The sequence below is a fragment of the Callionymus lyra genome, chromosome 16 (genome assembly GCF_982586985.1).
Source record: "Callionymus lyra chromosome 16, fCalLyr1.hap1.1, whole genome shotgun sequence".
Classification (NCBI taxonomy): domain Eukaryota; kingdom Metazoa; phylum Chordata; class Actinopteri; order Syngnathiformes; family Callionymidae; genus Callionymus; species Callionymus lyra.
Window position 1 is genome coordinate 8,787,612 of NC_141833.1, and position 27,892 is coordinate 8,815,503.

General features: G+C 38.7%; 3 protein-coding genes across 7 annotated transcripts in view; all 3 read right to left on the bottom strand.

Annotated features, from left to right (window-relative positions):
• pde4ca (phosphodiesterase 4C, cAMP-specific a) overlaps positions 1-14,203 on the bottom strand; it is a 42,112-nt gene extending 27,909 nt beyond the window's left edge. For 2 of the 4 annotated variants that reach the window (XM_087811001.1, XM_087811000.1), the window contains exon 1: positions 13,932-14,203. In XM_087811001.1, the coding sequence (XP_087667127.1) occupies positions 13,932-14,188 (257 nt within the window). In that variant the 5' untranslated portion in view covers positions 14,189-14,203. Of the gene's footprint in view, positions 1-429; positions 1,144-7,691; positions 7,885-13,931 lie in introns of those variants that run through there. The other 2 variants (XM_087811004.1, XM_087811002.1) reach the window with 2 other exon arrangements.
• Positions 14,204-16,225: 2,022 nt separating this feature from the next.
• LOC148063516 (gamma-interferon-inducible lysosomal thiol reductase-like) lies at positions 16,226-20,655 on the bottom strand. Of its 2 annotated transcripts, XM_087811007.1 has the most exons (8): positions 20,250-20,655; positions 19,890-20,069; positions 19,050-19,124; positions 18,883-18,975; positions 18,661-18,810; positions 18,484-18,543; positions 18,342-18,404; positions 16,226-16,318 (listed from the first exon to the last, which is right to left on the bottom strand). In XM_087811007.1, exons 1-7 carry the CDS (start codon positions 20,433-20,435, stop codon positions 18,372-18,374), a joined length of 777 nt encoding a protein of 258 aa, XP_087667133.1. In that variant the 5' UTR covers positions 20,436-20,655; the 3' UTR covers positions 16,226-16,318; positions 18,342-18,371. The 2 variants fall into 2 exon arrangements, with proteins under 2 accessions (XP_087667133.1, XP_087667132.1); XM_087811006.1 differs by lacking the exon at positions 16,226-16,318 and having other exon boundaries at positions 18,015-18,404.
• Positions 20,656-23,958: 3,303 nt separating this feature from the next.
• LOC148063517 (gamma-interferon-inducible lysosomal thiol reductase-like) lies at positions 23,959-25,821 on the bottom strand. Its single transcript, XM_087811011.1, has 7 exons — positions 25,705-25,821; positions 25,320-25,499; positions 24,676-24,750; positions 24,505-24,597; positions 24,278-24,427; positions 24,115-24,183; positions 23,959-24,038 (listed from the first exon to the last, which is right to left on the bottom strand). Exons 1-7 carry the CDS (start codon positions 25,819-25,821, stop codon positions 24,009-24,011), a joined length of 714 nt encoding a protein of 237 aa, XP_087667137.1. The 3' UTR covers positions 23,959-24,008.
• Positions 25,822-27,892: the final 2,071 nt, after the last annotated feature.

The window sequence follows — 27,892 nt, forward strand, 5'->3', positions numbered from 1 at the left end:
AAAAAATATATATATATATATAAATAAATAAATAAATAAAAGAAGAATATGAATCAGGGGCTGTTTGTGAAAGTGATACAGTTCTCAATTTTCTCCTACTAAGAGCGTCGGCCCGACTGCTCGCGGACCGAATTGCATTTAAAGACACATAAAATCAAAGTATTCGATTAAACTGTGAGGACAAGTTTGTGAGGACGAACCTAAAGGAGACAAAATATATATTTGTATTGATTTAGTAGTGAAACAAACCACAACACTTCCTGTTATTATTACACCCTAAAGTGTCATTTCTGTCTAATCTATGATGATAATAAAGATACAAAGGGCACCTCATCATGAAATGTGGTGAAACTTTAGTGTGGCGTGTGCAGGTCGACGACGGCGAGCAACAAAAGATCGAGTGATAAAGAATTAAAGGCTCTTAATTACCGCCTGCGCCTCTGTATGATGTCAATAGGCCTGTTGACAGCGCATGGTGATCCCCAAATGTTCCCACTCCGCACAGTGATACTCCGCTCGAAACAGAACCCACAGTTGGTGGGCACACTCATCTTTCTTTAGCCTACTCTGGGCTCCTCACCCTCCTCTTCTGGGGCGCTCGGCTGCTCTGCCTCTCTTGGTTCGCCTCAGCGTTCGGACGCTCTCATCCCTGCAGCGCCTGCTCCGCTTCCTGGTCGCTCTGTCGTGCTGTCCGGCGCTCCAAGGCTTCCGAGGGGTTCTCATTACCTCTGGGGTCCACTCGGGTGTAGGAGCAGACGAAGAGGTGCATGGTCCGGTCCGGACTCCCTCGGGGTGATCGATCCGGTCCACTTTGATGGTCCTGCAAAGGTCCGGATCTAAGCGACTGCTCCCCCTTTTCCTTGGTGGCTTCCTTGGGAATCTCCGTCCAGTCGGGCTGCTGCAGTCTGTCACAAGAAGCTGCTTTTCTTTTTTTTTTTCTTTTTTTCTTTCGTCGGAGCACCCCGCAGAATGTGCACGGAACTGTGTGACGTGTTTGTGTGCGGGCAGCAGGGTATGTGTGTTGGTATGTGACCCGAGTGTGTGTGTGTGTGCGTGCGGAATCACGCACGGGAGGGAACAAGTTTCAAACAGTGAGGTCAGAGCTAAGATAGAGGGGGGCGGGATCAGAGCCAGCACCGAGTTTCTTCCCTTGGCCTGAACCATAATGTCTTTCTAGACTTGAATACACACTTTTGTCAGAGTTTCTATAATCCGCTGCTGTCACACACACACACACACACTCTCAGCATGCGAGGTCAGGAGCGGCCCGGGGGCGATGTATTTTTGAAGAACAGAAATGTGAAAAGTAAATATGAAACCCAAGAAGGTCGAGCTTCTCTTGAGCTTCGTACGAAAAAAAAAAAAAAAAGTCAAACAGGAAATGTTTGACAGGAGCTTGATGAGGCTCATGAATCCACGGCTAATAAACAAACCAAAGCAAAGAGGCACGAGTGTCTAGAAAATGTCTGAGCAACCATGAAAAAAGCTACACTTGTACCTTTGCATCTTCAATGTGAGCAACTGTACAGTAGTTTAAAGTTGCGTTTGAGCGTCTGAAGAGTCAAGTTTAGAGAATCGAATTTAGTTTTAGTACTGAAATGACACTGAAATTAAATTGTTTCAACCAACCCTAGATTATTTACTCAAAAAAGAACAAAAAGTACCACAAATAAACAGTCGCAAGATTATCAAGGCAGAAAATCAAAGTGTCAAACTGTCACACTCAGCCGGAATATAAAAAACATTCTAAAATATGTATATTTATTAAACTATTTGTTCCTAAAAAGTCTAAAAATAATCAGTTTCAAGTTGGATAATGTCGGTATAATAATCAAAATGCATCAATTCCCATGAGTATAGACAAAAATAAGTTTTTTTTTATCATTCATAATTCATAATTGTATTAATGACATGTCAAAACATTGGTTCTAAACAGCTCCTTTAGATGCCTGAGTGTGGTTCTTTTAAGGATTCTGCTGAGTGAATGAGAGTTAGCGTTTGCTTTCTTTTGGTGAAAATGTCAGCTCATATGTGGGTGAATGATCTGCATTAAAAAAACCTTTCTGACAGAGAATAAATAAATTTTTATAAATAATAATGTAACTTTTAATAAGTTGTCAAAGTAAGTAAGTGATATGGCGCAGTGTCATCAAGATAAATAGTTTTTTCGGGATGAAGGAAAAAGGGAGAGAAGAGCCATGAAAGTAAAATAAAAATACATTTAAAAGTCGTTATGAGTAGTAGAATTAAACGATACAAATATGATATAATGAGAAAATTATATATATTGCTTGTTACCATAAATATATACTTAATATTAAATAAATATTATGTAACATAGTTATAATAATATGGATTTTAAAAATTTGAAAACAAAATGAGGCAAAAGATGAAAAAACACAGTTTTGTTTGACAGTTTAAATGATATTATCAAACGCATAAGAACAGTTTCTTCACCTTATTATTGTTTAATAAAATCTCAATTTAGCAACAGGGTTTGTGCATCACGACAGATAACAAACCACCATCTAAGGTAATGTGGAGAAGATGAATCTCCAAACCGGACCGGACACCCCCTCCGGCGAGGAACGGTGTATAAATGTGAAGTCACGCCAAGATGAAGTGATGGTAGGACTTCTGGGTTCTGTTGTGCTTGGAGGCGAATGGTTGACTTTTCACTGGTCCAGCATGTGGGTTGTATTAGCATGACATGCTTCTCACAGAGCTGTGTGAACACACGCTCACGCCGAGAGCAGAAGTATGTTGGATACATCTGCGTCAGATCTTCGCAGGGGAGCGGACGTCCAGTGTTTGGATCTGCTCAGTTTCTGCTAGAACTGCCGTCACATCCTGATATGTCGACGCAATCTCTTCATCTCTGAGGACGATTTCCAGGCTGAGTCGTCAATAAAGGGTTAATAGAAAGTCCTGCTGCCTCAGGAAACATCTTGTTGTGTTTGTCAGAGCCTTGATTGAATCTGATGGTCGACCATAAGATTGTCTATATTCAATTTGGCTCAATTTCAATAATATACAATACAATACTGCATAAATAATCAAGAATAATTCAATAATTTAGGCTTACAAGTAAACAAGTTTCCACTTTTCTTTTTCCATTTCTTCTTTTTTGTGTTATGATAAAATAAACCTCATCCAACGTCAAATAATAACTTCAAAAAAACCTCCTCCTACTAGAAGGAATGTTGGTCAAATCAATAGTCATGTCAAGATATGAATTGATCATGATCTGTAATTAGTTGATTTTATTTATCTCTTTTTTTTAATCTCACCTCGAGATATATTTTTTCATTGTAATACATCATTGTTTTTTAATAAAGAAAACGTCTTTACAAAGTAATTTATCGATTTAAATATAAATATTGCTGTTTTTTCATTTAAATCGTTATAAAATAAAAGCAAAAAAACAGGTTTATCAAAAGTGCTGTAGTTTAACACATCAGAAAACATGTATATTACGATGACAGACCCTTGTTTTCAACCTGAAAAAGTCAATTCAGAAATAGAAACAGTAAAGTAAGAAATAAAAAAAGTGATTGACGTGATTAAAAGATAAAATAAATCACCATTTATGACTGTATTAAGTGAACTATGATGATTTTTAGGAATTTTGTGATGAAGATCTACGATGTGGGGGAACATGAGGGCTCGTCCACTATTTATAACCATGTCTACGTGATGTCAAACGTGTGACAGCATGTACCGTAGTAAAAGGCTCGGTGTCGGCTCGTGATTCATTATCCTGCCATCTGCTAGCATGACGACAGCGTGTGAGGCTCCATGGATTTGGGAATTGTGTTCCTGACAGACCTTTACAGACACATGCGGAGAGAGAGTTTCCACTTGGAAAATTGTGCTTTTCATTATTAAATCTAATAATATCTTTTTTCTTTTTTTTTTTACTTTTATCAGCATTTTAACCCTCCCTAAGTACCTATATAATTATTGTAATTATTCATTATAAATATAATATAAAAAAAGAAGATAAACCGCTTATTAAGATTAAACATCATGATCACAAATGTTGTTACACAATAAAAACCTATTGAAAAAAAAAAACTGATGGATCTACTGACTCTTTTAAGAAACATCTTAAGACGTTTCTATTTGTTCAGGCTTTTGCTTGATTTTCTGGAACTCCTGTTGTGTTATCAGTTTTATCTTCACCTTTAAATATATACTTTATTGAGTATTGTTTTGATTGTTTAAGCGCCTGGTCTGCGCTATACAAATAAAAATTACTTACTTACTTACTTACACACATCACACTTACAACGTGACATTTTCTAGACTATAAATTAACAAGTAACATAATCTATCATTTCTGCCATTGATTTGCATTATTCAGTCATTTCCTCCCTCTAGTGGCCGCAATGAGAGCGTGCAGGCGCTCCTCTCCAAACCCTTTTTTAAGACAGTAATACTTAAAAAAAGATATGTTTTTATTTGTTTTCTGCAGCCGTAAACATGCTGCTGTGAACGATCTTCACCTGAGGGACAAACATGAATAGCGTGTAGCCAACATCTACGGACAGAATGATTAGAAACTTGTGGTTGTTTTATTTTTTTTTTACCCCCCTCAGAACTTTGAATCCACGTGATGGTGAGATTTACATCAAAGCCGCTTGTTTGAAATACATGTGGAGCAGCAGTGGCATAGGCTGCCGCTGTCTTTAGCGATCAATGAGGCTCTGCGGGCGATTGGGGGAATCAGTCATGCTGAAAACATGGAGTACAGCAGTGACGCACACGGCCGCCTGCCAGCCACAGTCACACAGGCCCTATTGACTGATCCGCTTGTGTGTGTGTGTGTGTGTGTGTTTGTGTGTGAGGGGCACCTCTGACACCGACACTGTTAACCTTTTGTGGTAACTTGACCTAACCTGACATGTCGTGTCGTCTTCTGTTTGACCGCTTGTCACCACTTCCTCTTCATTACCGAAACTTTAGCCTCCTAATAAACTCCTCCTTGACTTATCTCTTCCAAGCGCCGCTATCTCTCGCCACTCATGCTCTATCAGGACTTCTCCACCCTCAGGTCTGAACTTTTTTTCTCCGTCCCCCCCCACCCCCCCTTTTTTTTTTTCTCTCTCGTGAATAATCTCTATTTTGCCAGTGGGTTTTACCATTGTGTCCGTTTCTTGTTTATTTACGGAGGCGGCCATCTTTACATTAAGCTGTCCTGCAGGCTCAGATGGTTGTACACGCAGGATTATAAAAATAAGATGAGACACACACAATAATAAAAAAAAGTTAATCTCAGGTGGTTAATTCTGAGGTTAAGTGGTGTGTGAAGATTAGCATTTGTTAAGAGTCTTCGAAACATATGACTCGGCTAACGTCCACCAACCTGATCACGGCTGATAGCGGCGTCTGTCGCCCCGAAACCGTTCCCGAAATACACCCCAACATCTTTTAGGAGTCTATGTATCAGACAAAACTCATTGTTTATTTAGAAAAATAACAATTAATTCTCTAAGGCTGGGTCTATCTTAATGATCTCTTCGACATCCGTTTAACTCTTAAACAAAGTCTCTATATAATTATGAACATCCATAATCTCTGTTCCTTATCTTATCTTAAACAGTGACATCTTTAAAAGTTCTACTAAAAAGATCTACTAGAATGTTTTAATTACATTCATCCACGTCAATGGTCAATAAGTTGCAGATTACAAGATCAAACTTTGACTTCTTTCTTTCATTTCGTCTTCGGCAAAACTCAACTTTCTTCCAAATATTAGGCTTCATGGAACTAAAACTGCCCCAAACCACCTGATGAGTTTAATGGTACAATACTGTGTTCATTTGTGTCCCTTGTTTCTCTGCGGTTACATTAGCCTGTGACTCTCGATATGATTCGCTCAAGTTTAAACTGAGGCCAGGCACTCCTGCTGATTCAGCATTATTTGGGGGGTGATTTGCTGGTCATGGTATTCATTTTTGTCCGAGGGTCGGTCCTTAACAATAATGCCGTCACTTTAACCAGTCCCTGCTGGTTGGGGACCCCTGATCTATAGGCCTCGAGTATTTTGTTAGCATCAACTTAATGAAAGTCCAGGCTCGTTGCTCTTGTGCGATTATAAAAACTCAAGTGGGACGAATCTGGCACAAGTTATTTTTCGATGCTAGTGTTTCAGACAAGGACAAGATATTATCGATTACAAGCAATTATACAGAGAAGTCTTGGCTACTTGGGGCAAAAGACAGGGGTACCAGATCCAAGAGTTTCTTCAAGCTGGAATCGAACATATGACCTTCTTGATATGAGACTCAGCATAAACCTCTACAGTACACCAACATGCTACCTTTGACTTAATGCGTCCTCCAAGAAAATCCCCCAAAAATACTAGGTTAAGTGTTAAAAATGATCAATTATTGACAGTTGTTTCTGGAGATCTTGTATCGACACAGTCCCAGCAAAACTCTAAACTCTAAACCCAGCTGGGAGACCCAAATAAAGAGTTGTCCGAGTGAGGCCGATTCAAAACCAGCCTTCCAGGGAACTGTAGATCCATTTTTGAACACGTGTCAGGGCAGGCACTGAGTCTGGTGTTGCAGCAGTGACGCCAAAGGGACAGATAAATGGTTCCCCCGGTACTGTTGGTACGACACTGACTCGCTCTATTGTAAAAGTACCACAAGGACTTTCTTGTTTACGCATCTGCACAAAGGCGGAGGATGAGCGAGAGTGACGGAAAATATGACTAGTAAATATTATAAGGCTATAATACTCCTTCAGTTTGGACAAATTGAAACTCAAGTCAATTTTTACACTTTCTTAAAAAAGGGATTTATAGGATTAAGTTTGATTTAATACTTGTTTTCCTGAACAATGAGAAGCTAGAAAAAAAAAAGAAGCAGGTACCAAGAACAGAGGCTTATTCTCCTTATTCTCCTCCCCTGTTCACATCTATATTTCTGTCTGTGGTTTAAATCTTCATCTTTGATCTCCTCATATGATTCAAACAGACTCACCGCTGGAGGAGCTTGGATGACACCGGCAAGGCACATGTCTTATGCCCAGTGTCGATAGTTAGCTGCCCTGCGAACAACTATAATGATCCTGATAAGCAGATTTCCAGGGCTTTCTCTAAATGGACTAATTGTTGGGTTTTTTTTCTTTCCGCCTAAAATTAAATGAGACAAAGTTCCTTGTGTGCAGATTTTGCTCAGTTGGTGTTTAAATGTGAGTAATGTTACATAACACTGGATCCTGAGGGGATCCCATGACCACAGATTTAGCATTAATAATATCACTTTTTTGAGTGTAACAAAATGTTGAAAAACGCTGCGGCGATTAAGGACGAAACCACAAAAAGAACACTCAACAATGGTTCCCTGATATATTACGAGATCGTCTCGTCCGCTATCGCCATCATCTTCGGCGCTTTTATGAAACCCCCCCCCCCTAAAAAAAAAAAGTTCTGAGTCACATGACGGTCACACCGCGCTCAACATGTCGGCACGCCTGCGGGGCCACGAAAGCTCAAAGGAGGAACATCGGCGAAGAGTTATCGATCCACGAGGCGCCCGCAGGCTCCGAATGTGACGCCGAAAAACACACTCAGACACAAACACACACTTCTTCAGACACAGGAGAATTCAAGCTAAACGTTTGGATTGGTGTAGCCTCACACACATTAAGCATTAGCTCCGCACGCTGATACATACCCGATGCAAGAGTGCCTGCGAGTGGAGAAGTTACCGTGAGTCTTTCTGGAGAATCGTGAGTCTTTGTTCATCATTTTGTCGCGAGTTTTACGCTCAGTAAAGTTCAAAAGAAGAAGAAGCTCAGGGGCCAGAAGTCGAAGGAAACTACTGTCACCTAAAACGCCACATGCTCTCGTGGAATCTAAAGTGAATTAAATTTCAGTTATCTCTCTGTACTCCAGTCCTGGTCCTGATCATCAAAAGATATGTATCACTTCGTAGAGCCGCCTCAGAAGCTGGAGAGTCCACGGCCGCGGCAGCAAAAGTTCATCATCATCTCCCTGACACCGGTTAGCTCCTATTACAACCAATTTGAGAATGGTGTCGACTGTCGGCGGTCATTTAATTCCTTCTCTCTTGAGCTCGGGCCAACATCAACAAGCTTCCAAAAACCACTTAGTCCTCAAACAACGCTTCTTCTTCTTTTCGGGTCCAACAAAGTTGACACAGAGAGAGAGAGAGAGAGAGATGTCCGTGGAGATGCCTCGGCCAGGATGCAGGAGTTTAAGTGTTAGAATCCCTTCAGATGCTCCCAGGAGTGGGCCGTCCCATCCAGTCCCGGTCAGCAGGCCATAAACGATGTGCGCTCTCTGTTCCCCTTCTCTCCTGAGAGTGGTGGGACCAAACCCGCCGCTTAAAACAACAAACAACGCTATCTTTTTTTAGAGGGAGAGAGAGAGAGAGAGAGAGAGAGAAGGGGTGGGGTGCTGAATGGACGAGCGAGACCAAAGAGAGGGAGCCAACCGGGGCAAGGGTGCAACGGGACAGAGAGATGACACTGAATGACAGTTTATCACAGGAAACCGAGACTTTTTTGTTGTGATGCAGGAGCGAGCGAAACACGCTTATTACCACGGCTAGTTTGAAACAAAAAGTACGGCGTTGGGATTGTTTTTCCTCGACAATGTGTTCACGATAGCGCTCTGCCTCCCGGGCACAGCTGCACAGTTGTCAATCAATATTTCAATACTTTTTTTTTTTAATGGTGACTCACTTTTCTGGTTAATATTGAGTTCTGTGCTCACGCCACGATCCAGTTGGTTTGATGAATGTGTGCAGATTTGTTCTTTGTAAATACGCACCGGAATCTACTACAAAAAAACAAAGAGAACCGCTATGAACCGGTTTATGGTGAGTCAAATTGATTACCTAGAAAAACTTCCAAATCATATCAAACCAAAAAGTCTACAAACGAAACTAGCTTCTATGAACCTATTATTTAACTATTCTCATAATATACGATGATGGTTTCACTTTATTTGTTCATAACAGATTTCTCCTCATGAACTCTGAAGTCTCCTGAAGTCCTTTTTTTAAGATTTCTTCTAATGTTGGCAAATTTCTAAGTTTGCTCTAGTCATCACAAGCGTTTAATTTGTGGCTTACCAATATTGTTAGCCATAAAAACAAACATTACCCCATGAGTGGTGATGTTAGCACTAATTTCCACTGAGCTGTTCTGCTAATACTGATGTGAGTTGATATTTATAAACCTTTTTGAGTAACACTTACCTCTAGCGTATTTATATAAAGATAGTTAGGGACATTTTTTGAGCATTTTTGATACATTATGAAGCAATTTCAGCAACAAAAAGTTCCTTTACTTAGTCCCTCATCTCATTCTGTTGGTTTTTGGGGTTTATTATGGACTATTAGTAGTACTTTTTTTGGAATAGACTTGGTTCTACACAAACAAGGAAAGAAATTGGCGAAAAAGAAAACAAAAATGTTTAAAGTAAATGATGACAAAAGGATAGATATGAGTATTAAATGTTCCTTAAAGTTTAAGGGTGTGTGTAGCTCATTGTTATTTTATATTGGGTATCATTATCTGTCATTATTTATTATTTTATTTCCAGTATTCCGACGTCATGGGTCAGTCTATGTACCATGGATTGAGGGAGAACCTATAATAATTGCTAGGTATCCAGCAAAACTGTCTCACTAATGGTTGAACTAATAGTATAACACAAGCATGTAAACCAAATGTTTCCTGCATTCTAAATCCATTGGAAAAATACCCCAAAAAAACCTTCAGGATCACAACAATTAACAGGATCACGCTATTCAGGAAGCCTGTAACTCCTCGGATTGTATTGTTCCAATAACTTTCTTGACGTGCATACAAACAAAGTTAAAACAATTTCCTGTTTCACTCAAAACTTTTTTTTTTCTGTTCAATCTCAATTCAAATGTGATCATTTCACATGCAGGTCATATGTTGAACTGCCAAAGCCTGTCAGCAATATCCGTTTCCCTGAGTCCCCGAAAACAACAAACAATGCATCCCAAATTTAGAGTTCAGGACTTGCGTGGATAATAACCTGAAAGGTAAAAGATGTCGGATAATCAGCATTTTTAAATGCCTCTGGGTCTTATGCTAACAAGCTCATCGTGACAAATTGAATATACTCTTCCAATACTTGGACAGAGCAATTATACAGGTGGCGAGTCAATATTGAACTGTACACAAGGTAAGCTAACTGAAATATTTAGATAAAAGATAAGATGTGTTAGTGACGTACCAGTGAACCTGAATCCCACATTTATTAAAAAGAAAAGAAACATTTATGATCTTTGATTTGAACCAAATTAAATACCTATTTTAACCGACTACATGGTCAGTATAAATGATCATTAATAGACTTAAATTCATGCTATGACAAATATGTTATTATGAATCCACTGTTGTGAAATGTACACATTACTAGCGACTTCATTTCATCTTCAATGCCCATAAATAAAGCTGTTCACCATGTCCCATAATGCACTGCATGCATGACTGACAGACTCATCTTTTCAGATCTAAAATCATGTCGCTGGAGAAGTGGTTTAATAGCGAGTTTCGTTTATTTGAGAATTCTCGATGAAAATCACTTGAAAAAGGAACATTAACAAGTGTCACTGAAATGGAAACAGAATCTTTATCAAAGCCGACACTGAGAGAAGATTCTTGGCGGGTTTGTTCTAAATTTAAGTTCCTCAGGACATTTATTTTCCACTGGATTTTCAGTTTGTTTAATTCCTCCTCCTGACCAGGCATCCTGCAATAACTCTTCTCCATCCATTTATCTAAACTCTTGACATTATGAGACATGGAACATACCATTCAGAGGGACACTTGCAACGGTCTGACCTCCTCAAAATATGCGACAAGAAGCATGTTCACAGTGAACGGCGTGGTTCCCCAACTGACATCACACAGAGAGGAAATGCAATAAAGTTAATGGATACGATGTCACTGTTAATTAAGTCCATCTAATCTAATCTAATCTATTATTAATGACACACTCTTGTCACTGGTCACAGTAATCCTCATTCTGAATCCAACAAACGTGCAGCTTTGCTTAGCCTCTTAGATTAGCCGCTTAATTTAAAAGTTTAAGTTTAAAGTTATTTATATTAAATTCAATATTATATCATATATTATTCAATATTTTTTATAAAAAATTCAGGCGATTTGTCGATAAAATAAATTGCATTAACTTGTATGGTCTTTAACTGCTGTTGCTCACATTTAGAAACAGCAAAAACACAGAAAATGTGACTTTATTAAACAAAAATACAATCTCTGAAAAAACAACTTCATCATGAGTTTGATGTCAAATTACTTTGTCAAATATTATTGTTTTAGGGTCGCTAATATAGAGAATATAGAGAGTTGATATCAGAAAAGTCGTTGCCTGGATCTAGCGTGTGATGTATGTCACGTGGTTAAAAAAAAGAGCTGAGCCGAAAGGCAAATATCCTGATATACCGGTCGATCTGATGTTTATTCCTGCCATCTGTGGCCAGAAGCTTTGGTTAGTGAATGAAAAAAAAATCCAAAATGATTTTCCCTGGAAGGGATTCTGGACTCTCCCTAAGATATTAGAGGTGGAGGTCAGTAATCCAGGGGCTCAGAGCGAAGCCGCCGCCTCTAAAGGAGCCAATCGAGGTGCACGGCAACTCTGTGCAGATGGTTTGGTAGACATTTTGGCCGAAGGGACACCCTGGACAGAACAAGGACGCTCGATTGACTCTAGAGTCTCGACCCAACATCGTCAAATGGTACAGGGATCCCTTCAGTGTAGAAGAGAAAATAGTGTCAAAGTGTGATATTCAACACTTACTAACACTTACTACACTTACATTAACGTTGTCTGATATAGTTTTAATTGAAGGTTATAACATTGTTTCAGTTATTTGTTTAAAATTGAAAAAGACGAAATTGATACAGCGATGTATCATGGTGTTTATTTTTACTTCTGTATGGATATTTGACAGCACTTAAGCAATTATTATTATTACTATAATATTTTATTTGTTTCACAGTTCTTTTTTTTTTTACATTTCAATGAAGTGTGTTTAAATAAAAATAAAAAATTTGATTATTTTTTCATTTACAATAAGATCTTCACAGCGTTTAATCTTTTTTGTGTTGCAATAAAGTTTCCGGCCGCTAGATGGCCAGTCTAATGGAACAATAAAATCCTGCAAGATCCCGGCGATGACCAAGGACGAGAGGATACAGTCGACTCCAGACCTTCAAAGCTTGTGTTTCTTTTTTTTGTTTTAAAACAAATGAAAGCAGTTACGACTTCACCGAGAGTCATGTGGTCTGTAAATTCATAACACCCAGAGTCAAGTACTCGACAATACTACAAATATATTCTTATTCCTACAGTATTGCAATATATGATATAGGTGTCCCTGTATTGTATATAATATATATCAATGTACACCCCTAATCATTTTTAGAATTATTATTCTACTGATCTAGTAGTACAAGAGACAGATCCTGAACTACAACTGAAACTAACATCGCTTTAAGGGCTCCACGATAATAGCGACAGTCAAGATTATTTTAGTGTGTATTGATATCATGATTAGTCATCACAATTACACATGGTCTGAGGATTTTTATTTTATTACTACAAAACTAAATGTAAAGAGATTTATGTACAAATATAACACTTTTTTTAGTACATTAATTGATTAATAATCCAAAATATAACAACCAACTGGACACATTTTGTATAAATCTAAAAGTGAAATTGTTATTTGAGGCAGTTTAATGCATGCCTATTGTTTGGAATGCATTTTAAAATGAACTTAAAGTTTTATCGTAGAAGCTAAAAGATTAAAATGAACAGCAGCAGTCCTTAGTCATATGGTCTTGCTTGTTTATATTTAAATACAATTCAAACTTGTAAAAAATCACTTTTAGACTAATGAAACTTAATGACCACTCTTAGTAAAGAGTGTTAGTACTTAGTACTCTTGACACACGTGCAGGTGAGTCTAATGGTTGTTAAGGCAATATCTGTGTCCTAGTACTACTTCTATAAAAGTTATATGAAAGTTATAATCTCTCTTCTTCCGTTGGCTGTTCCAACTATAAACATGGAATAAACCTCGGAGGAGGTAAGTGTCCGCAGCGGCAGAATAATAAACAAGAAGTTTATCAACTGCAGTGTCACATCGAGGCCCTGCTAAAAAAAAAACCACACACGCGTGTCTCAGGACGACAATGTTTAGGCACACGCTACACGCCTACTCTACCTTTGAAAAGCTGGCATCAGATCACTTGCACCTCGTAACAGTCCAGAGTCACTCTGCCAACTGTATACACATGGACAGTAAACATTGACAAAGACGTTGTGTAAAATTGGGTTTTTATAGTTTCCACAATAAGCTCTTCTTACGAGGAACCAGCAGGCTCACCAGCGGCGGAAAAAAAGAAAAAAAAGAAGCGGTTTCTTTAAAGATCTTATTCACCCGAACACATGTGAGGCTCCGTTTGTTTAGTTTTCAAGCCAAAGAGGTCGATTTCGGTTCAAAGCGTCACATGTGCGACGCCATGACATTGTCACCCTTCAATTATTCATCTAAGGTTTTTTGACTCCGTTCTTGTGAGAATTTAAACAGCTGCGACCAGCTGTTCGATCGGCAAACAGGAGCGAGAGAACAATAACCTCGGGGAAACTAAGTCAACATCCTGTAATCTGTAGGAAATATCTGGTTACATGGGCTGTCAGCGGGAGGCTGCTGACAGATTGAAGTGCTGGACGGTGTCGGGCTGATAATCCGGAGCGATAGCTGGATTGACTCCAATCAACATCAGAGACTAGACGACTTGTTTTTGTAGTCAGGAGTAAATAAATACGCAGTCGAGCGTGGAAAATACAAGTGATGTGAACTATGTCTCTGAAGCCTTACCTGGGCGTGTGCGCCAGAGTGAAGCGGCGCCGCTGCAGGTTGATGCTGCGGTTCATCATCAGCTTCCTGAAGATCTGGGGCGAGTTCCTGGGAGATGCTCGCGGCGACTCCTTCGGCGAGCCCCTCGGGGACCCCTTCGGAGAGTTGGTCTTGGACCTGGACATGAGCTGGATGACGGGCAGCCGGGTCAGCAGCCGTCCCTTCGGCTTGGCCTCGGCGCCCTCTTCGTCCGAGGAGTCGGAGCACGAATCGTTCATCTGAGGACGCTCGCTTCTTCCGGCGGCCTTGGCGGACATCTTTTCCCACAAGCTTTTAGACCGACTTGTCGGAGGTACCGGGACGCATCCCTCGGGTTCCCTTTTCTGAGTTCGTACTCCAGGGAAGGTTGGGTCGCTGGTCCACCTGCGGTGCCGGGAGATCACCCATAGAGAATTCCAAACGCTCGCGCAAACAAACGAGTTGAAGAAGCTACTCCAGCCGACATGTCCGCCCTCCGGAGTCTATAATGAACGTCTGTGCAGAACTCAAACATCAGAGTACTCCTTCTCACTCCCTCCCTCTCCCAGTCTTTGTTTACATTTCTTCCAGTCCTTCCCCTCGCTCCAACTAAATATGGACACATGATTTAGAGGGAGGAGAAGATGACAGATCATTGCTTCTCTTTCCTTTTGAGTAAACTTTCTCCCATTGAGTCGCCCTCAAATCCTGCACGGCTTAAATATATATATCATCAAATTTAAACGGCCTTCTGTAATAACTTCCTTTCTGCTGACATGTTAAGCCGCTCGGCTCTGTCACGCGTCTCTCCGGGTTCCGTGAGTTGAACTTTTTTTTTCTCCAATTTCCTGCAGAGAACGTTCACATGCTAGCCGTGGATGGAGAGGAGTCACATGAAGGGCCTCCCCTCACAAAGGCAGAGGTAGATAAAAAGCTGCAGACAAGCATGGGTGCTGTCACGAAGGCGCTGCCTTTCTGTGACCCGGAGGCAACATCAGTTTCACCACCAAGCCGGGCTGCTTTTGCTGGAAAGTGAGAAAAGGTTACGTTGTGTTTGAAAAGCTCACCGCCGGTCCGGGCTAATCGGAATAACTCGGGGAGCTGAAGCATTTGACACAAGATAAAACCTATGACCAGCAGCTGCTAGCGAGGGAAGATCCTGTTTGCTTCGGTTGCACGGATGTTAACTTTCTTCGGCTGTATGTACCTAAAAAGATAAGTGCTAAAATAGAGGAGGCACGCCTCCCCTGGTTCCACTCTGGCCTTCGCACTTTAATTCATTAAATATCTTCTGCCTCATAGTTGTAAGAGCTTCTACTTTCTATGTAAGAACCATTGCAGTGCATTATGGGATTACTTTTAATGAAGCACCACTAGGATTAGATTATACCTCTAACATGAGTGAAGATCATTTGTAAAATTCCTTCTATTTATAAATTGTTCGTTAATTGTCACTTTAATATTGTGGCTCCTTTTTTTCCCTTTTCTATCATTTTTATTCCCTTTTATTTACATTTTAAAAATGTATCAATTCACAAATTTATTTCCATAAGTGAGTTCTAAGGAACTTCTCTTGCCAAAATGGAGGGATATAATTTAAAACTAAATGAAGTTAATTAATTAACACAGTGATTATGGGGACTTTGCTTAAGAGAAACCAATAAAAAGTCAGGCCCAAGGACCATTTGTGGCCCCTAATTACATTTCTTGTGGCCATCAGCAAATGCGAAATAAACATGAGTTTGAATAGATGAAATTAATTGATTACAATATTTGTAATGTACTTCTAGGTGAGATAAGCCTTGTAAGTGAATATGTTAAATGTAATAAACCTGAACTTAACTGAACGTGTCAAGTTAAATATGAAGCGGAAAGATATATATTAAGCTTTGTTAGGTATGTTATTGTTATTGCAAAAAAAAAATATATATTTTTAATTTGCTATTAATGACTTTAAGTGAATATGGTTTTAAATATCAGATTCAGGCATTTTCAAATCACCTCATCCGGGAAAGTATGTATTGAAGCTGCAAAACGACAGCTTGAAAATATTATTACTGGCTCCGCCTGGTGACAGATCAGTGTAACTGCAATGATGTTACTCCTTCAATGTGCAATTGTTTAGAAAATACAATAAAGGCTTTCGTGACAGTTTCTTGTTTTATATTACTAGTTACGTCTAAAACTCGCACTGCTTCAGCTTCATGCAAACACTGTGAAGTTAGACATGAAGGTTTGGCGTCCACCATGAAGGATCAATAAAAAGTACTTGAGAGGAAGTGTTGTCATTTACTCACAGGGCTTCGGTGATTTGACACTCAGGGGCTCTTAGAATCAGTTGTCTGACGGAGACCCAGGGCATCTGGAGGGGCCCGAAAACTCTATTGTCTCTGGAAAGAAAATAAATCAATAAAAAAAAAAATTAAATTATGTTTGTTGTTATGTGGGAGCAGTTTCAATGTTCAAAGAATGTTCTGCCATATTTTCTACTTACACATGAAACTCTGTCTTTGTTTTCGAAACATTGTGTTTGTTTTTGTGAAAAGAGTTATTTAATCTAAATATTAAAAGAGGGAAAAAACAATAGATAATTGTGCTAATATTTATTTGTATTTATTTTTGTATTTTAATGGAGGATGACAAATCTGGCCTAATGGTCAAAGTCTAAACAATCTGTGGATTTACTCTTTGACCTAAAAACTGAGGAAAACTAGTTTACCTTGTCAAGAGGTAATGTAAATAGAAATGTTGTTTTATTGATTTGTTCAGAATTTAAAGTTTTCCGCCTTTAACTTTATATATTTGCATGAATTTTTAGTCCAAATGAGAATAATGGGCTATAGTTTATTTTTTAATGATCCGGCTGGGAGGGGAAAGAGGACAAAAATACACCGAAAAGTCATGTTTTCGTTTGACTGAAGTACTGAGAGGATTTCGTATTACTCTGAGGATAAAACAGGAAACTGACCAAAGTATTTATTTCTTTTTAGGAAATAAACACTTGCAGTACGGGTACAGTTTCTCAGTTTAACTGGGAACACTTTCAAAAAGTGTAACAAAGAGGATGGTTTTGTTGTGTTGGTTTGTGGAAAAAACTACGAACTGATCTCATAAACTGTCAAAGTTGTGGCCTGACTTAACCTTTATATTGAGACTTGAAGATTTCACAACTTCAGGGCTGTTTTTGTTAACTTAAAAAACCCTCCGTGCGTTTAATTATAGAAGCTTTATCTGATTTCTGATCCTGAGACCGACGTACCTTCCATACAATAGTTGGTTCTCACAGTGAGACACTGTTTAGGATCTAGCTTTTACGGTTTACGGTCTCTTTAAGCGTCGGAATAGAAGTCTAAAGGCCTTGTTTTTTTCTATATCCTGTGACCAGCGAGATGCGCCTCTATTGATGAAGGAATTATGGTCTTAACCTTTAATACTAACTCTCTAGAGCTGAATCCAAAAAAAAAGACATGTTGCGATTATTGGTGACATTGGTGGATCAATCGATATTATAGAATGATCATACATGAGAGTGGCTGAGAGCTTCTGTAAATGTACGGCCTACATTTATCACGTCTATTTATGTCTATATTGTTGGGCATTTTATAGCCAATCCGCTGATATGTTGCCGTTAATACACACCAGAATATTATCATCAACAGGATCATGAATCAAGTTGATTTTTTCATGCAATTAATAGAGTCTTTCATTTGAAATGAAAGAATATAACTGATTATTTCATATTAAGAAGACTAATAAATGGGTCAATTAACCAAGTTTATATTGAAGCTATTTGTAAATTGGACAGTGTTACTTAAGACAACATTCAGAATATAATTATTTTTACCTCTGAGAAGTTTCGATGAGTAGGTGCTCCTCTTATTTTTCTGCTCAACTGAGGAATCTTCAATAAAGTATTCTTTTTTTTGAGTGTTATAACAAAATACTTTCCCACTTCCATTTGCTCTCACCCTCTCAATAAAGCCATTTCCTTTTTAGGATCTTAATTTAACAACACAGACACGGTCAGGTGATTGGTGCACTTTATTGCAGAATTTGAAACCCCTTTAATTGTTGAAACCACACAAAGTTGATCTTAAGATGAGCAGCTCTTGGATTGATCTGCCAGATTAATCATTAACAATATATCATTGTAAAAGTCAGTGAACAGTTATCAATTTCAAGGATATAATCGTTTCTATTGCTTCATATCGAGTGTTATAAAGCCCTCACGATCGCTAGAAAAATATGATTGAAATGGCGCCATCTAGTGGAGACGTATAGTAATTCACCACAAACAAGTATGGAAAGTTAATCACGAGGTAGAAACATCTTGTATCATTTATGTTAAAGATTCCCTTTTCATTAGCGAATAGCAAGTTTATCCACCAATGTTTCCAGATATACCATCCACACCTGAAAGCAGAGCCAGCATCAGGTCGTCTCTTAGTTTCCTCCACAGATCGGAGGTGTGACCCCCTGAAGATAAAGAGAAAACAGAGGTCAAACATTAACGAACAAAAGTCAAACTAGTCAATCATTTTTTAGTTTTAAGCACCTGGTAAGAGTTGCAGACCAAGTTGAAGAAGGATGTGAAAGCGCCGTCCTCTGTTTGTACCTGTGTGATGATGATGTCATCAAAGTAAATACCGAGCACTGAAATCAGCTGTTCTGGTTAAACTTAAGTATTCTGCTTGTCTTCAACAGTCATAGGAAAATAAATATTGATGCTAACCCCATCCAGAACCATATAGGGAATAAAATTGGGCGGCTTCTCAGCAACAGTTCGGATGCCGTTCTCGTGCACCAGCATGTTCCCCTTGTCCCCCATGGCACAGTGCAGGACTTCATCCCATCCTAAATCAGCAGAGTAGAGCTGGACACACTGTAAGTGTACCAGAAAGAAAGGAAGATCAGTGGAAGCACAAAAATGTAGTCTTTTCTCTGCGTCACTAACGGTTTGTGCGGATGAGACGACATCCAGGGCGGTTTCCATGCAGTTGATGATCTGGAAGGCCATGTCTTTGTTGGTCATGTTGAGGATGCACGTCTGAGTGGAAGTGGGAACCATAAGTGGACTGTTCTGGTCAGACATACTTCACAGTGAGCAGCGAAAGACTCAACCTCAAGGGTGTCTCCCAGACACTCGAACACTCCGTGCGAGCACACGTATCTGTAATGATCGCCATCTTGAAACTCCTGTCAGCGGTCAGGAAAAGAAAAAGAGACAATATTTGTATTTATTAATCAATCATTTAACATATCAGTTGTTACAGAAATAAACAGGTTATGTTGATTGTATTGTCATAATAAACTAGAAAACTTTCTTACTTCAAAATATACAGCAGCCCCGCCTCTCTGAGTTTTAAATACTGACTTTTTGAGTTTTTATATAGGAGCGTCTACTGCCCCCTGCTGGGCGGAGAGTGAACCTTTCTCAGCGATTAGAAGGGATTATATTGTGTATTTGCAAATGACACTGTTTGACATTTAACTCCGATGAGTCGATTATCTAAATATTTATTTGATTTAATTACGATTCATTAGGATTAAATTTATGTTATGAGGATTACAAAACACGTTCTAAAGACGGTCAGATTTGTGTCAAGATTCTCATCTATAAAGTGTTTATTTTAGATAACATACAATTTCTCTGATCATCATCTTGCTTTGTTTCATCATCTTTAACTCATAAAAAGTGAAAAATCACTCACATCTTAATTTGTTGTGTTTTAACTTATTTTTTACGTTTAAAGTCAATGAGATGCCGCTGGCAACGTCACTGTCAGACAAGGAAGGAGGGCTAAAAACAACTGTTAAAATGAAAGAAACAACAACGAAAACAAGGTATTTAAAATGTTTTTAACCAATAAATTATCCAAAAAGTAGGTAAAAAACAACTTCATACGCACTTTAAAATCATCCACATAACTGTTATCAGCCAATAAAAACACAATTATTTACCAGAGTGTTTCCATATGGTATCAGATTCACGTTCATGATGCCCTTCAGCAGCATCCAGGTGGGGTAGACGATCTGAGTGAGGAGCCTTCGGCTAGCAGAACAGAGACTCTCGTAATAAACGTCCACTTCTACTTTAGCTGCTGTGAGAGTGAAGTTAGCGTCGTCACATTGACGCGTAATCTGTGAGGAAATAAGATTTTCAAACGTGGTTCATTGTAACAATGTACCATCTTAAAAACAGGAAGTTCATAAAGTTAACACACAGATGATGCTATTATTTATCTCAGTGTTGTTCATGTAATTACTATCTAATAAGAAGCTGTTGTATCTCAATAACTTGAAAATATGTGACAAACTTACCCCACACTTGGTAGCGCTCTCCAGGGACGAGCACATCATCGGCGGAGGATAACTACATGGAACTATAGCGCTGGACTGATGCCAGAAGGCGATGAGAAACAGCAGGCAGATCTTCATCTTCAGTGGTCGAGGACACTTTTGCTCTATGAAACTAACACTCGCGAGGAAGGTTTTAAATACCATCATGGATTAACCCTCTCGTCCCCCCTGGAGTCTAATTGGCTGTGGGTTACATACAAGTCCAAGCATTGACATTTATTTATTTGTGTTTCTGCTTTGATTCTACAGGTCTGTCAACTGAGAACCGGTTTTCATTTACATTGGCATACATGTCAGAAACAAAAACAAAGAGACCTATGTTGACTCAATAAACAGTAACAGCATGTGATAATAACAATGTGAGTTAATAATGTGATAATGTATTATAATGAAGTTATACTAATAGATACTTAAACCTTTGATTGGGATTTTGTTTTTATAAAACCAGCTCACAATGTTTGTTTTGAACTTCTAGATGACATAAGACTTGTTATCATGCATATCATATCCCTCCCACCACACATAAGACAGTCAGACTCCATCACAACATTCACATCTCGACTTAAAACCCACCTGTTCAAACTGGCACATTCCCTATGAACCAGACACTCTACACTGCACTTTTATCTCGATCTTTGTTTGTTCTGTTTTTATTGATGCTATGATCTGTCACTCCTGTTTTGTAAGGTGACCTTGGGTGACCTGAAAGGCGCCGCCATACAAATAAAATGTATTATTATTATTATTATTATCATTTGATCTAAAGCTGACACCAAACATGTCATGCTTAAAATTCAGCTGTGTTTGTTCTTTTTGTGGATATAAAAAGTGTCTTTATTTGATTCTCTTTGAATGTATATTGTTTCAAACATCGGAAAACAAGTGTTAACATGTTTCTTTAAATCAACAATCAACATTGAATAGTCGGTATTTATGAAGGTAGATGTAAATTATATAATTAATTCCAAAGAAAGTTGCTTCAACTAAAAAATTGCTTCAAAACAATAATTTCAATTTAAAAAATGGTTTCAACACTACTTTTGATAGAAAAAAGGTCTCTAATTGAAGTCATCTTTTTGTTTAATGGTCATATTTTGTTATAATAATATGTGTCAAAATGATCAGATCCACAAAAAGTTTCTTGCATAAGTTGAAGTCTGGTTTCTTCTTGACATTTTTAGATAATAAAGAAACAAATCTACCTTCATAGTCTTGAAGATGCCATGTCTTGAAAATAAAGTCTGTTTCCCCTAGTGGCATACCCCTGTTACTGCAACATTCTCGCTCCCAGAGCATTGAAACGATGATAAAAGTGTTGTTTCTTAAAGGGTTTGTGTTCACTATGGAGTCTCAATAGCAACCAGTTGAGAGGAAGTGTTGAAATTTACTCACAGGGCTTTGGTTCTGAAACACAAGACCCCCTTGTGGACTTCCAGGGTCGGTTGTCTGACGACAACTGACAGTGGATGAAGCTTCCGGCCTGCAGTGAAGAGTCCCATTGTCTCTGAAGAGAAGAGGAATCCATTTATCATGAGGGAAAAAAACAATATTGATCGATAATGAAAGGAAATATTGTCGAGTGGTGTTTAGCAAATAAAACGACAACATTACTTTTGGCCAAAGACATAAATAGAAATTGTGTGTGGCTGCTGATGGTCAAATATTATTTTGCCATATTCTTTCAAATTCTTTCATATTAATTTTAGAATAATATTAAATCCAGAGAATGTCACAAATAATGTATTTGTATAATGAGTTATTTTATCTGAATACCCAAGCAGTGGCACACATACAAAAAAGACCAGATAATTAGACTAATATGTTGGAAGTAAAGAACTAAAGAAAAGAGAGTTTATTTCATTTTGTTTGAAAATGCACATGCAATTTGGGGCAACTGCAGTTCCATGATATTTAAGTTAGGGGGAGCCAGAAACAGTATTTTTAATCTTACATAACGCAGCTTTAAAGGCTCAAGAGTTTGTGATTCTCAATTGACCAGGAAACACTTCTGAAAGTATAAAGATGATCATGGTTTGTTGCATTGGTAAGTGGTGTACACTTCTGATCTCATAAACTGTCGGACTCACTTCACCTTTATATTAGGATTTGAAGATTTCACACCGACAGGGCTGTTTTTGTTCAGCTTGAAAACCATGTGTGAGTTTAATTATAGAAGCTTTATCTCATTTCTGAGACCAAAGTACCTTGGATACAATAGGCGGTTTCTCACGGTCAGACACTGTTTGGGATTAAGCGTTTAGAGTTTGCTCTTTTAGCGTCAGAATAAAAGGCTGAACGGTTAAATGCCTTGTTTTATGATACATTCTGTGAGAGTTGCACCTGTAACCAATAATAATAGTGATCTTAAACTTCAGAAGTTACAATCTATATTCTGTGTAGGTTCATAATCCAGTTACTGCTCATCCAAGGGTTTCAAAAGCAAGGCACGTGGACTGAGTAGAGTTTTGTGCTGACGTTTCACCTCCCATCAGAAAGGCTTCTTCAGTTCTAAGGAGCTGGTCCGAGGGGCTTATGATTCTTTTTCTAAGGGTAAGGCAAGTAACAATTGGGAGGAGTTGGGGTCAATGTTTTGGTCACAGAAACTCACTCGGGTTCAAGGCCTGGTGAGGGTGGTTATTACCCAGAGAGGGTGGTTGGCTTTCACTGTAAAAAGAGGTGTGGCTACCTTTATCTCCTCTTTCAAACCATCTTCCCTCTCTAGCAACCACCTGTAAATTGCTGTGTTGCAGGACGGCCGAAGACCAGAAGAAGTGGCTCTCCTTTGCTGACCAATACGCTTGATTTACAGGTCTGGATATTCCTCACCGGACTGGACCGTGTACAACACATTGCTCTGTTGTGAGCCAGTGTGTTTTGTCCTTCAGACCACCAACGTCTGCCTTATGGTGTTTATAGGCTTAGAGTGAAGAAGAAACTGGTGTTTGCAGAAGATCCTCTTAAGTTTATTTGATACTTCAGAGATATAAGGTACTTTATTGTCCATAAGTTTCTCTTCCTTTTTCAAGTTCCATGCCTTTCGTCTACTTGTTTTGTTTTTAAAAGGCCCATCTAGGGTAATGACAGGTAGCTTGGGCTTTGGTAAAAGACGCTCTTGCTTTTTAACCTTTTTATTCTTTCTTGTGGGCCCAGTCTCAGCCCGATGGTTAAGAGTTCTGATGACACCACGTTTGTACTGCAAAGGCCTGTGAAAGCCTCTAGCTTATGTCATAGAAATGTCATCCCAAAACTTATTGAAGACCACATTCCACTTCAAAACAAAACACACTTTAACAACACAGACAGGTTCAGGTCATTGGTGAACTTTATTGGCTTTGCAGTATTTAAAACCCATTGATTGTTCAAACCACAGAAAGTTGATCTTGAGACGAGCAGCCCTCAGGTTGATTGACATAATCATTGTAAAATTCATTACATGGAAAATCAATTTCAAGGATACACTCGCTTCTTTTGATTCATAGTTAATGAAGTTTATTTAAACCTTAAGGATAGCTAGACATTAATATGATAGGAAATGGCGCCATCTGGTGGAAATAAGACGTAACTCGCCGGGAAAAAAGTATGGAAAGCAACGTAAATTGATTAAATAATGATTATAAAGCGCCTGTTAGTGGAGGAAAAATCAAAAGTAATAAATTAATCCACCAATGTTTCCTGATATAGCGGCGGCACCTGGAAGCAGAGCCGGCATTAGGTGTCTTCTTAGACTCCACAAATCGGAGGCCTGACCCCCTGAAGACGAAAAGAAATCAGAGGTCAAACATAAACCAACAAAAGTCAAACTAGTGAACAGTTGTCGTTTAAGCACCTGGTAGGTGTTGCAGATCAAAGTGAAGAGGGATGCGATCGAATTGTCCTCCAGATTCTCAGTGTGCACCTGTGAATGTGATGATGTCATAGAAGTTAATACTGACCACTGCCATCAGCTATTCTGGAAAATAATCAGCAGGAAAAAAAACAATAATGCCAACCCCGTTGATGACGATATAGGGCACATAGCCAGGTGGCTTCACGGCAGCCGTCCTCATGGCGTTCTGGTGCACCAGCATGTTACCCATGTCCCCCATGGCACAGTGCAGGACGTAATTCCACCTTAAAGTGGAAGAGTAGAGCTGGACACACTGGAAAAGAGCAACATTATTAGAAGACAAGCACAACATCTTGATGTTCATCTGCTAATTTGCTCATCATCTCTTACACTTTGTGCAGCTGAGACGACATCCAGGGCGGTTTCCATGCACTCGATGATCTGGAAGGCCATATCTCTGTTTGTCATGTTGAGGATGCAAGCCTGAGCGGAAGACCAAACGTGGGAACCGTAAGTTGACTGTTCTGGTAGAATATACTTTGCCTAGAGAAGTGAACTCACCTCAATCGTGTTTCCATCACACTCGATCTTTCCGTGCTGACACACATACCTGTAACGGTTTCCATCTTGAAACTCCTGTTGCAACCATGAGGGGAAAATAAAGGGTTTTGTTTATTTGACAACATATATTGTATATTGTAAAAACAATTATAATTTGATCTGATTTACAAGATTTAAAAGTAAGCATTGAACAGTGTTATAACTAAACTAAACTTGTCAAATGTATTTTTGTGTCATTATTGATCGTCCTTAACTTTGTGGAATTTAAATTTAGCGATGACGTCAAACACAACGAAACTCATTCAACCAATGATGAAGTCAACATTAACACTAACAAGAACGTTTGTTATTGTTGACCCTCATTCGTCGACTGAACATTTCTCTCGTCTCTACAGAAGAGCAAAGTTAACTGCTTTGTTTAGTTTCATCTTTCTTTTTTCTTGGATCTGCTCATATGATGATCTGCTTTAGATGTTTAATAAAGTTATTCCTGTTAAATCTTTAATGGAGATTTCTTATCCTCAACACCTCCGCTCACATTTTTGGAAAAACATTGATACAGTGCTATTGAATAACAATAGATCGATATTTTCTTACACCCCTAGTTATAAGCATATAATGAAGATTTCAACATCAGTATTTACCTGAGCGTTTCCGAACGGTACCAAGTTGACATTCATGATGCCCTTCAGCAACATCCAGGTGGGGTAGAGGATCTGACTGACAAAGTGTCGGCAAGCGGGGCAGAGAGCCTCGTAGTAAACGTCCAGTTCCACTTTAGCAGCTGTGAGAGTGAAGTTAGCGTCGTCACATTGGCGCGTAATCTGTGAGGAAAGAAGTGTTTTTAATGTAGTTCATAGTAACAATGTAACATCTTAGAAAACCTAAGATTCATGAAGTTAAAACTTTAGAGTTTAGCTCAGTGACGTTAAGGCCGATCATCGTTATAACTACGTAGTAAACTGAGAAAGAACCTGGTGTATTTCAACAACAACAAGGTAGGATTATTAAACTATTTGCCAAACTTACCCCACACATAGTAGCGCTCTCCACGGACGAGCACATCATCGGCGGAGGATAGCTGCATGGAACTATAGCGCTGGACTGATGCCAGAAAGCGATGATAAGCAGCAGGCAGATCTTCATCTTCAGTGGTGGAGGACACTTTGGCTTGATGCAACTGACACTCGCCTGGACGGTTTAAATACCATTCTAGAGCGCCCCCCCGCCCCTGAAGTCTGATTGGCTGTGGGTCACATGTGGCGGCCCGTCAAATAATCCCAGGCATTGACATTTATTTATTTGTGTTTCTGCTTTAATTGACCAGGTATGTCAGGTGAGACCTGTTATCATTTACTATGACATAAATGCCAGACACAAAAACAAAGAGACTTCTTTTATGCAAATGAGATGATTTAAAAGTGTAGAAAACATAAATAATGGCAATAATAGTGTACATCATCAGATACAGAATTAAATCGAAAATGTTCATTCATTTCTCAAATCATTTAGAAAAAAAACAGAAAAAGTCGCATTTTCACATTTTAACACTATCCACGAAACTAAGCAAATAATTAAATAAATGAATGTACTAGCTGATGGTGTTGACCAGGTATAAAAATAAACCCAATAACCTGAAAAGAACGAGGGGAAAGAAAGTAGTCTCAGGTATGCCATATAATTGCCGAAAGGAGATGGAATTATGGAATGTATAAAATATTGTTTAAATGTGATCAAAATGAATAATTTCCTTGCGTTAATTACATTGTTTTTTTTACCTTTTTATTCACACACGGCTGCCATTACTATCAAGTGTATCAACCTAATCTTAACTCATCCAAACTGAGAATCAAATATTTGTCATTTGACTTTACCTGGTAATAAAAGGTTGTCTCTGTCTCAACATAAGCTAGTGTGTATGACGTGTGTTTGAACAAGCCTGACTGTTTAACTGAACACAGCGAACCAGCAACAGATTAAGAGTCAGACACCAAGACTAATGAAAATAACAAATTGTTAAAAGGATGATGCTAAAGGTTGTACCAGGATACAACACCGAAGATGTGTCTAAGTTGCACCAAGAGTGTTTGCTATAACAAGGCCAGCATTCATGTACATTTACACAATTAGATAAGATTTAGAATCATAGCATTAAGAATTAGTGCACTTCCTCCACTAAACATGATCTCGAGCTTATAATCCATGCATTTGTTTCTTCTCGTCTGAACTATTGCAACAGTTTGTTTTCATGTCTTAACAAGAAGGATCTGTCTCGCTTGCAGTTAATACAAAACTCACGTTGCAGCGAGAATTCTGACCTGCTCTAGTAGAATAACTCACATTTCTCTGATCCTTAAAACTCTTCACTGGCCTACAGTTTCTTTCAGGATCAACTTTAAAATTCTGGTTCTTACTTTCAGATCTATTCATGGTCAGGCTCCTCCTTACATCAGTGATCTGATCCAGCCTTACACCCCAGCTCGGGCTCTGAGGTCTGTGGATCATAATCTACTGATGGTTCCTGAACACGGTTCAGGACCAGAGGAGAGAAATCCTTCCAGACTGTTGCTCCTAAGCTTTGGAACGATCTTCATCTCTCTCTGTGTTTGATGATCTACTGACTCCTTCAAGAAACATCTTAAGACGTTTTAATTTGTGCTTTCCCCTAATTTTCTGGGACTCATGTGTAGTTCTCAGTGTTATCTTGACCTTTAAAGTATATACTTGTTTAGATTATTTAAGCGCTTTGTGACCCTGGTCTGGAAAAGCGCTATATACTGTAAATACAACTTACTTACATATTCCATTAGTCTAGGGATCTGGTAGTCATAATAAAGAATTACTGTGACACAGAAGTACCATTTTAAAATGTTTTTTTTTTTGTATTCTTCATGAGTTCATTCAGCACATTGTTCTGAAAATCCTATAATCCTATATTCCTATATGTCCATAAAGCCCCACACGGAATTACCACCTAACAATCAAAATGTTATTTTTATTATTAAAATAATAATACCCTTGATACTGTACTATGTTGGTTTTTTCTAAGCAAAGGTATCATTTTCTTTCGCAGTTTAAGCACGTTGAAATGCTCACACGTATACAACGTTTCTTTACGTTTCTAAATTTAAAAGTAAATGAATTTAAAGTGAATGCTATTCTTGCAGTGCTAGTCACCACCCTGAAACACTTTGAATACTTTGAATATTAGGATGTT